General features: G+C 37.4%; 1 protein-coding gene across 1 annotated transcript; it reads right to left on the bottom strand.

Annotated features, from left to right (window-relative positions):
• On the bottom strand, positions 235-8,648 carry LOC107629859 (callose synthase 12). Its single transcript, XM_021118392.1, is given in 3 exon segments — positions 235-644; positions 3,099-8,242; positions 8,245-8,648. Coding segments are annotated over 2 exon segments (5,256 nt in total). The 5' UTR covers positions 8,369-8,648; the 3' UTR covers positions 235-644; positions 3,099-3,110.

Genomic DNA, 11,616 nt, shown 5'->3' with positions numbered 1-11,616 from the left:
TTCATGAGTACAGCATTAATTTCCTTAGTTTATGGGTACTTTTCTCAGCGTTCGTAAACTTCATGAATACTTTTGGTAGTTTTTCCCACAACAAGAAAAGTTCAACAGTAAATAGATAGAATTTTTTCAAAACCTATTATAGTGGTTCAACTAATTCAACTCGGGGGAAATGCGACGTTTTTTTTCCTTTTTTAATTTACATTCAGCCTAGCTCTTGAAAGTTGAGACAGCGAATGATAGAACCTTTGTACAATATTAATCTCCATTCTGCGAGTAATTCGTTTCATCCTTATACCAGGTTCGATTTCTTACACAACCGAGTAAACAGCTGTTAGATGAATAGACATCTGAATAAACATGGTACTACCTATATAACAAGAAATAAAATTCTTCTGCCGGATTTAGTAGACAAGAAGAATCGCCAGCAAAAACCAATTCTAGACGTGACAAACGGCTAATTACAATAACAAATATGGCTAGTAGTAGTAAAGCAAAGAATAATATTCATCCCCCATCCACCGAACACAAACAAGAATAAAATAACAACCTTGGCCCCTCTAGCTACACAAAGTTAAATCTGTAAGCAAATCAAAATATACCATCTCTCTCCTATCAACTCTCTGCAAACGATTCCAAAATTAAGTCTGCAAACATAACACAAGGCTATTATTAGTTACGATAAAAAGGCAGTAAGATAGCTAATTAAATCTTTCACAAAATGGAAGCATTGGCATTGGCATTGGCACACATGCAAAATTGCGATGATATATGGAAGGAACCAAAAAGAAACTTGAATGGGAAGCAAGAACCACATAACCTCCAATTTATAACAAAGCAAATATCAACACAACACTGTACAACAAATACGAGAAATATTTACACGCTACTAAAGCACATACACTACATGCTCTAAGAACATTCGCAGCCATTTATTTTCATGTGAAAGTTAAAAAATTATATAAAAGATGCTCCTAGAGCGCGGATTAATGTTCTCCAAGAATATTATACAAGTATTTTACATCCATTTTGTCATGTGAATTCTGTCAAGGAGGATAGGCTAGACGAGAGATTATTGAATGCTCTTGGAGTGCAAACCACTCGTTTAAATCTATAATTACATCAAAAAAATTATATGAAACCTTCAAGGATAAGTAGATATGAACGTTTTTAAAGAACATATTAAATGTTCTTCAACAGCATGCAGAAATTGCGCACCCTCAACGAATTAGCACCTTTTTTGGGTTGAAAAATAATCATCTTGAAATGATAGCCACAAACCAGTCAACTGCTATTCAATAATTAATTAACAAGGTAGCTAATACCCATCTACAAAAAATTAGAGAAATAAGCATTAATTTACCAAATGCATTTGTTGCAATGGCCATAAAATCATTAGTCTAACATATTTAATTATGGCATAGTCATTTTGGGACTTGGGTATTATGGAGTGTTCAAAGTCTCACATTTGAGTAGTTTGAATTGCTTGATATATTTTAAAGACAGTGGTTCTTCCTCCTTAATAGCTAGCTATTAAGGGATTGTTTCCCACTGTCATTAGGTACTTAACAATGATATCAGAGCCTAGCTTGTTGGCAGCACGAAAAGGGTTACCTATAAAATGGATTAAAGTAAATACCGAATATTACAAGTGACTACCACTAAGTCAATGTCGATAGAGTGAAGCCATTGTGGATGTCGGCTCTCTAGGGCCGGTGTCTTGTTTAGGACTTGGTATTATGGGGTGTCCAGAGTCGCACATCGAGTAGTATGGGATGCCTGAGGTATTTATGGAGAGTAATTCTTCTCCTTTAATTTCTAGCTTTTAAGATGTAGTTTCCACTAAGGTACTTAACATAATCCTTCACAAGACTGCCCAATCATTCATGCTATAGAATTCAGCTATATACCACAACATTCAACACTTCGGGGGAGGAACTTGGAAATTTTATTTTAACATTCACAAAACGAACTCATGGTTATCAAATTATTGATGCAGTGTAATTGTGGCAATCAAATTCCGATAAGGTAAAATAGCTAAGGCCTGAGCAAGTATCGGGTACATATGGAGCTTGGAGAGAAGGATTACCATGTATAAATATCTGGTGAATCTAGCTCCATATACCACATCATGTAAAAGGCACATCAAACCCTGATAACATGGCAAAACGAATCATTAAACACCGAGACGGAAAAAATAAATAACAGCAAGAGATAGAACATACGGCTAGAATTCTACATGAGCTGAGAGGAAATAGTTTGCTATTTATGAAAATAGGTGTATGAAATTAGAGTTCTAGATAAATCGGAACTTTATATGATGGTGATCTCAAACTTTTCTTATCCTTATACAACATCCATGATTTTAATTTCCAATGTGCCAATATCATATAGACCTCAAAATTACCCCAAAAAATAAGAATTTACGAAATCTAAAGGTTATGGAAATTACAATAAATTCATTAAAACTGAATATTTTGATCGACGCTTTACTTGTTGTCAACTTGAAAAGAAGTCCAGCCTTTGAGTTTTTATGATCTCATAATCTTCCAATTCCATGTAAAAAGAATCTATGTTTGATATAACAATGTGAAAAACCAAAGCTACAATTGGCTAGACGCATGAGTCCTTCTAACTGCATTCTATTCCTATCATGATGCCATATATTTGAAGAAAGAACTCACATTAAAACCTTTGCCAAGTACAAGTTCATAAATTATGACGATTAAATCAAATCTGCACACACAAGTATACCAGAGAAGAGATCATGTAATAACAAAGTGAATTATAGATGTCACTGCACACCCTTCTAGTATTCCTAATTCACAAACCACTGACAAGTGATATGGGAATTTATTCCGTGCTTAAGCAGGTATGTGCTTACGACTTTATTAGAACTGCATGTATCTTTATTGCACGAGAATCAAGAATATCAATCACACAAGGGGAGAGAAACAATACTTAAAAAAATGGATCTAATTTTAGCGGAATAGTAGCATTATCGTGTTAAAGTTGTTGGTAGTTTGACATACAATAACATCAGGTCAAACAAAAAGAAGTTATTCAGCAAAATCCCAATATATATATATAATGGAAATTACCTTTGATCACAGTCAAGCTTGAGACTTTTTCCCTGTGATAATTTGGAATATCCGGAGGCCCCTGCTAAATGCATCATTGAAAAGCATTCTGGTTTGCATGTTCTGAAACCCAGGCAACCATGATAGTAGTGCCACAGGGGCCATAATAATGACTCCTAACAATATGTCATATAGACGAGCCACTGAAACAACTCCATCCCAAACTATAGTTGATTCCAAAAATGGCCGAAATACTTGGGCAATCAGTATCAGGCCCCAGCCCGTGGGAATGAATGCCAACAGGCTAGTAAAGATGTCCACAAATTTGAAGTTGGTGAATTCCAGCAAAGCAACTATCACAAGAATTGCGAGAATTATGAGGAGGAACTGGACCAGCCGATAGTATATATGCTCTTTGGCTGCATATTTGTTGTGGGCATATGCAACCAGCATATATACCCCAAATATAAGAACCACACAAATCCAAGACAGCAAGTAAACAACAATACTGTGACTTCCAGCAGCAACTCCTAGCTGATATACAATTCCATACTGGAAAAAGAAGAAACGAAGGTCTAAAATTATCTCCATACATTTCCCCCAAAGGCCAGTTACTCTTAGATGATCCTGCTCTTCATACCACCACCTTTCCCAGCTCTGTTCAGCCTTAGCAAACACACTTCCTCTGTACCAAATCCAGTTCATAAAGTCATCGAAATCATACACAGTTTTTAACCAGTCAAAGCCAGAAGGATTGAAAACAAACGGTGCAATAATCCACGATGCCACTAAGAACCAACTAGTAATGGTCATGGCTATATACACAAATGTGTCAGATGCCACAGGACTGTGTGAAGCATAGATTACAAGAATTAACCCCAATTCAATTGCTTTCACAAAATGGCTTCGTGCATAGAGTCTATAGTTCTCAGCAAAACTCTTGTGCTCTACAACAAATCCACGTCCGGTAGCCCGATATTTTGCCCCACCATGCAAAATAGTCCGGCCAAAGAAATGACTACGAGTGCCCATTGAGAATGTGTAAAAAACTGATGAAAGCTGGAGCTGCATTGTCAAGAAATCCCAGATAGCCTGAAGGAACCCATGCTCAAGGGAATTCTCTACAATCATTGGAAGGGCAGTGAAAAGTCCAAGTTGAATAATGAACTGCTGATTCAAGATGGTACCAAGTGCTTTATTGTTATTGCTGTTACTTTCCATTGCAGCCTCAACACCACTAAGGGCAAGATAAAGTCGACCCCATAGAAAGGCATATACAGTCAGAATCACCATCATTGTGTTGAAGAAGAATCCCACAGTAGTGTAGAAGAAAGAGAGCATGCGGAAAAAGTCCAGCCTGTGACCCAATCTATACACGTCTCTGCTAAGGACTTGCTCCCCATTCCCACTAGCAACCTTTGCTTCAAACATTGATACTTGATTCAATCCAACGTCCCTTCCCTTTCCAACCTGAATGTATTCATGGTGTGTAACATTACCTCCTCGGAGAGTACAATTAAAGCCAGCAAAAATGTCTTCACTGATGTTGATCACTCTGGAAGCTTTGCTGATACCACCACGTGTTAAGAACCAAAACCTGTCAAATACATCTGGATGACCATAATGCATCCTAACCTTCAAAGGATTTGCCAAAACCCTCTGTCCTAAGGTGACAAAACTTGTTTCCTGAGCTGACATGAACCAAGCAAGAGAGGAAACAGAACCAGTAAAAACATGCTCCCTAACTCCCAAAATAGTTGGTTTCCGGATGCCATAGTAATGCCTGTATTCTTCCAAGAGATTTCGCATTTTCAGTGCCTCCTCAAAGTAGTTATCCTGGTTCATATCAATAGTTTGAACTGCATCACCACGAGTGAATATGATGGCATGATTTTGATTTTCTGGCTTTCCTTCCCCAAGCTTCAAGGGACCAGGCAACTTTACGCGGTAAATTTCCACCTCTCTCTGCAATTGTTGGTCATACTTAACAAGAACGGAGTAGTACTCCTTCTCATCCCTACTAGTGGTTATTTCATCAACATAGGCAACCCGAAGAGCTTCGTTGTTTTTCATCAGATACAAAATTTCCTCAGCATGAGGATCCTTTTTTGCTTTCTGAGATCCATATATCTGGCAGGCAACCACATATGTGAATTTCATTATAGCAGTCCCATATTCATGGCCTTTGAATAACAAACTTACTGAACTACTTGCTCTGCTTAAACTCCTAGATGGTGACTTTTCAGCGTTCATAACATCTAAACTATCTTGCCTCATTGTAACAAGTTCACGGGATCCCTCTCGAATATCCATTTCTGACGCAGAGTCCAGGAAAGCCAGCATCTTGAGGGCCCGGTAGTAATACATCATTCCTCTAACTGTCCGTGTTAGTGTCTGGCCTCTGTAGGAAGCCCAAAGCCTCAACTCTCTAAGCTTATCAGCCCAAATATCACTGTCTTTCACCATCCCCTCCCGACGCATCCTTTCCATAAAATTCTTCCAGTCATCATCATATATAGTCTGCAAATAATAAAGGATTGAAACCCCATCTTCATTCTCAGTTCTGAGCTGTTCTTTGCTGTATAATACTTCTTCCGAGTAATAAGGTGTTAAAACACTGAAAGCCAACATTTTCTCAACTTGGGGAGCATGGGGCATGTTCATAAAAAGTGAATTACTGAAGAAGGCAATCCTCCGTCTAGCTTCTAGATTTTTGGGGATGTTTTGCATCGAATCCCTGGAGGTGAGAATTGTGTGCAAACGCCGAACCTGTCGATAGAAGTTCTCATTGTTGATCTCAGGTAACTGAATAGCGTTCTCAAAAAGGAGACCTGAACCTGGGTTACGTTGAGCCAAACCATCCTCCCTCAGCTGTTCGGTTTTCCTTTCTTCCCTGAAAAAATCTCGGACAGCAATCTCATAAAGGGCCTGAAGGCTATTCACCACTTGATTAGCATCTTTCTTGGGTTTGTTTAATAAATCAACAAGCTTTATCAACTTGCTATGGAGCAGAGGCAGTGCAGTGGTTTTGAATGTTTTTGTGAATTTCTCAATCTCCAGAGAGTGATCAATTTCTTGAAATAGAACTGTCACAATAGAATGCTCTTCACTGTTGGGTTTGATAATCTCAAGAAGCAAGTGCTTTATGCTATCATATGCTTCAATGACAGCACAGCGTCTGTACTCATTCTTGCGCATCTTTCTTGTCAGCTTGTTGTCAGACTCATCAACCAGTTCTTTGGCTTCACTGAGTGCAAGCAGCAACTCATTGCAGAGAAGAAAACATGGCCAGCGGATAACCCTGACATTCCAAGAGTTCTGTGGCAGCTCCAAAAGCTCAACCTCCCTGTCAGAGATGATATCCTCCTCCCTGAAAGACAAAATTATCTCATTCCATATCAAAGCAAACTTGTTGGCCTCAACCTGGTTAGACTCAAGCTTCTTAAATGGCCGACCAAGCCCATATCTGAGCTTCAACCTGTGGACGGCATCCTTAAACTTGCTCTTCAATGTTCCTCTTGCATTCAACAATTGCTCCTCTGGCATGAGATTGAACTGAATTGCACTGGCAAAAAACTGGAACCTCAATTTCAGCTGTTGCATATTTCGAATCTCACCCAAATGTGCAAACAACCCCACAGCAGCCCCAACAAAGGATGAATATATTGAATACCAAATCTGTATATCCATTAGATATATCAAAACAACCGGAAGCCACAATAATCCAACAGCAAATCGGTTGCTGTTATGAATAAACTCATGCCATTCATATTCAACATTCCTAAGCTTCAACAGTGCCTTTGTTGGAGCAACCATGGGTTTGACCTGCAGAAAGTAACTGAAACAAAATTTTGTGGCCAGCACCACAACCCAGAACAATGTGTACTTAATGTTGTCCACAAGACCTTCCCTCAAGCCACGACCAACAAAGATTCTACTTTGAAACCACCATGACAACATGTAAAAGATCCTCCAATTTGTATTCTCAACAAAGTTTCTAATCCAGGGAATTATAAAAAGGGCCAGAGCCAGAAGCTCAGGAATGATGAAAACAAACACAACCTCCAGAAAATTCACCACCCTTCTATTCGCTTCTGCTGACCACCTCCTATCATGGTTTCTCTGAGACCATATCCTCTCATACATGACCCCAAACACAACAATCCACCCGGCTGCAACAATAACCTTCATCACCATCCTCACACCTTGCCCCATCGTCTCCCTTGTCACCAACCTAAACTGCATCACCATATCAAGCAGAGACTGCACTAACCTCATGCCACTCCACGTGAAGAAAATGGTCAAAACCTTAACCTGAACACTCCTGTCCTCCAATGCTTGCCACGGATAAGTCTTCTCCTCCCAAGCAACAATAATAGCAGCCTGAAGGAACAAAACCAGCATCACCCAAAGTCTATCAAAACTCCTAAGCAGGTTTAAAAACGACCTCTGCTCCACAAACCCTGTCTTCCCAACACGCTTCCCACCGCTACCCGTCACAAAGAAGTTGCTACCAATATCAAGGGGCCATCCAAGCTTCTCAAAACACCTCCTACTCCAAAAATACTCATTGATATCGTCGTAATTCCTCCAAGCACTGTGCGGAGCAGTTCCATTCCCACTACTATCAACCTCACGCCTAATAGTTTCATAGATAGGTTTCACAACGTGGTTGAGGAAAGCGTTCTCACCTGAAAGCGAAGGCATCACAGGCTGGCCAGTGTTCTCGTCAATGTAATCCTCCAAGATCTTGTTCAGCTCCATTGCCATGTGGTGGAAGATGTAGCAGATGCACTCCGGAACAAAGCGGAGGTTCGCCGCCTCGCCCCAGATCAGGAGGTAGAGGGACACGTAGAGGAGCTCACGGCGCTGCTCAGAGTCAGCGGAGCCGCCGCGGCGTCGATCGGAGATCCAGATGTTGGACTTCTTGCCTAGGTAGGAGCACCAAGAGTTGTAGTTTTTGAGGAGCTTCCGGCGGAAGCGACGGAGGACGCCGGCGTCGAGTGTGTCGATGTTGTCCGGCGGCGGCGTTAGGCGCATCTGAGCGTTGGCGAGGTGAAGGACGAGGTGCTCGCGCTGGTTGCGGACGTTGTCGCGCTGGAAGCCAAAGAAGAGTGCGAGCCAGTCAAGGAGGTCCATGTGAGGTCGCCATTGCCCGAACGGGGAAACCGGAGGGAGGGGTGGTCAGCGAGGAGATTGTAGACGGGGATTATGTTGTAGGGCTCTTCCTCCCGGACCGGTGTAGCGGTGGCCACCGGCGATGCATGGGGTTGACGCTGGCGGAAATTCATATCATCGGAATCGGAGCCCTAGAAAAGCGGTGTCGTTTGGTGAAGTCTGAAAGTCAGCAATTGTGCTAAGCCTGTGTGTGGCGGTTGCAATGGTTGTTATGCCGTTATAGAGAGAGAAACAGAATTGAGAGAGAAAGTGGTCGAAGAAAGAGTTAGAGCGGACAAGGTTGCTAACGTGCGCACTTCTGAAATGAGTAATGACTAATGAGTAGTACAGAGTGGGAAGGGGAGAAGAAACGGCTCGTTAGCGCGTTGAGAGTGTTTTGATTTGGAATTTTTTTTTAATTAAGATTGTGATTTTTACCTTTTTATTAAATCAATTCAATTATGTGGAAGAAATTTAATTTTACCTTTTTTTAACTTGTACGTGTATTTTCAGCGTGTCGTAAGCATTAAGTCTTGAGTTACACGTTTCTGCAACTTGCAAAATGTGTGCAAGATACTATAGTGTGTTTTTCTTTCTTCTTTTTTTAACAAAAAAAAAAAAAAAAATTCTTTCCCAGTTGAATGGAGTTGGTTACTAAAGAAAATAGAGTGTGCGTTGTCGTCATGAAGACATGAACATCCCTTTATAGTTTCCAAGTAATGAGAAACTAAGAGCATGCATCATGTTTATATGAATATGATTTGAGTATTTGAGGCTCGCTCAATGTTTTAGCGTAAAAGTTGATAATTCTGCACAAAAAAAGATGAAGTAATGAAGTATATAATTTTAATTCTAGGTCCTCCCACTTGAAAGAGATAACTAGTTCATGCTTAATATAAAATCAACTGATACTTTTTTTTGGTTCATCATTTCTCTCATAGTAGCTGGCCTAACATTGAAGAATTCATGCCATTGTTCCGTCTTTATAATTCAAACTCCGTGGTTGAGTACTGTGCAAATTATTGAGTTAAGAAGGAAGCAAATGTAAAATTAGTTAACTTTTTATCCTTTTTCTTTAACATAACATTATGTGATTATCATCTAAAGTTTAAAATTAGTTTGCAAACTACATACAAGTGATACAACTACAAAAGCCCAAGGTATAATAAGAAATTTATCTCATAATTAATGGATTTAACTAGTTATGTGTTACGTTTTTTACATTAGTTAGTAGCTAATTTTATTATATATTTAATATGATTGATTTTAAAATTATAGATAACATTTTTTATTTTAGAATAAATTATCATTTGTATCCATAAAAAATACAGATACTGACAAATATACCTATATAAAAATAAAACGACAATTATAACCACGGAAGATGGCTTTCGTGTGCTAAAAGTACCTAAATGTTCGTTACACAATTAGTCCGTTAGGGTATTCTTGGCACACGGAAGCTATATTTCATAGGTACAATAATTGTCGTTTTATTTTTATATAGATATATTTATCGCGTTTATATCTTTCATGAATACAAATGTTAATTTATTCTTTATTTTATATATGCGATAACTGAATTCTAATTAAGGTGCACAAGACAAGTCAGCAAACATAAAAAAGAAGAATATAGATCAAAGTATCAAACAATGTCAAAACAACTACTGATGATGATAACGACCTCATGAGTCGAACCTTAGCTACCATGTTGGCATTTTTTGTCTTGGATTTATGTGGAAATGTAATAGAATTATTTTGACACTCAAAATCTTTGTAGGCCGGATTAAAGTTTCCAGCCTCTATTGATTGATATAAGTCAAACTGCTTCAAGAATATGTATTGTGTTGGTCACTGATCATCGTCCATTTTCTATATTTTTGGTGTACAGTAACACCATGTTCTTTAGAAAAAAATGGCAGTGGGATACTGGGATATGTCTGGGTACCGGGGTATTCTAACGGGAAAAGAAGAAGGTGATTCTGAAATGAGTCGTCAATAATAATGAAAGTTTATTAACTTTCCCTGATTTCAAGGATTCCCATACCCCACTCGCAAATCGCAATGGCACTTTACGCTTCTTTTTCTGATAGTTAGTCGACTCCTTTAATCTTATTAGTTCTTCGTGTTTAATATATTTTATTAAAAATCTAAAATTTTAAAATATTTTTAAAAATTTAAACATTTACAAATCAAAAAGTCAACAGTCTATTTATTATTTTGTCTAGATCTATTTAGTGATTAAAATATAATAAAAATATAAGTGAAAAAAGTGTAAGTACCGGTAAGCTAAGCCCTTCGTTGTTAAATGGAGGAAGCGGGCTAAGACAAGTAGACAATCAGATAAAGAAAGACAAAGGTAGAATTTTAATTTCAATTCGTTCATCACGTGAAAGGGGGCATGAAATATTTTTTTTGGTGACTAGGCCATAGGCATGAAATTTGAAAGAACAACGCGGGGTTTAGCCGAACAAAAAATGCTTATATTTAACGGGTTTTGTCATAGGATAATTCTACAATAAAGAGATATTTGTGTGAACAAAAAAATAAATAATTGTTTTTAAAATTTTATTAGGGTGATAATGAGAAATTTTGATAATGCGTATAATGAATTTTAAATTTAGTCTAATATATAGAAAAAAATTTAAATAATTATTTTAAAAAATTAATCATTTCAACCCTAATTTATTAATGGAATTTACTCAAATACTCTCTTTTTTCAATAATCTGCTATTCCATCTTCATCAATCATTTCACCTCTCCAGTATTAAAAGTTCCCTCATTGATCATCAAACAATCATCCACGTAGTTATTACAATAAAAATTTGTAAACACTTAAATATATAATATCAAGTTAATTTTTTCTTTTGTTTTTAAATATAATAACACTTTAAAGTTTAGAAACACTTAGTTAAGATAGATTTTATTTATGCTTTCATATTTATTTTTATTTTTATTTTTAATGTTTTTCATTTTAAAAATTTTATAAAAACAAAATTTTATTTTTTCACAAAATTCTAAAAATAAATTATTAAAAACTAAAAACTACAATCAATTACACCCTTAAAATCTTGATGGATGGGCCACACAAACCAAATTCAGTTGCCAATAGGGTCCACAGAACCATAACAGTAACACATTTATAGTTTGTACTTGCATAGTTGCACTTTGCTTGACATTTTAATACGAGGAATGTTAGAGCTAGTAAAATTTGTGATATATAACTATTAATTAATTATTATCAATATTTTTAATGGTGTGAGATGATATTTAATGGTATAGAATTATTTATTTTTTTATGGTTAAGTGCTGATCAAATTTCAATAAAAATGCTGGCCCCTAAATTTTCTTTTTTAATATTGAAGAATTTAAATATGTTCAGTTG

Source organism: Arachis ipaensis, chromosome B03 (assembly GCF_000816755.2).
Source record: "Arachis ipaensis cultivar K30076 chromosome B03, Araip1.1, whole genome shotgun sequence".
NCBI lineage: Eukaryota > Viridiplantae > Streptophyta > Magnoliopsida > Fabales > Fabaceae > Arachis > Arachis ipaensis.
Note: the sequence above shows the minus strand (reverse complement) of the source record. Positions and strands in the feature narration are given on the sequence as shown.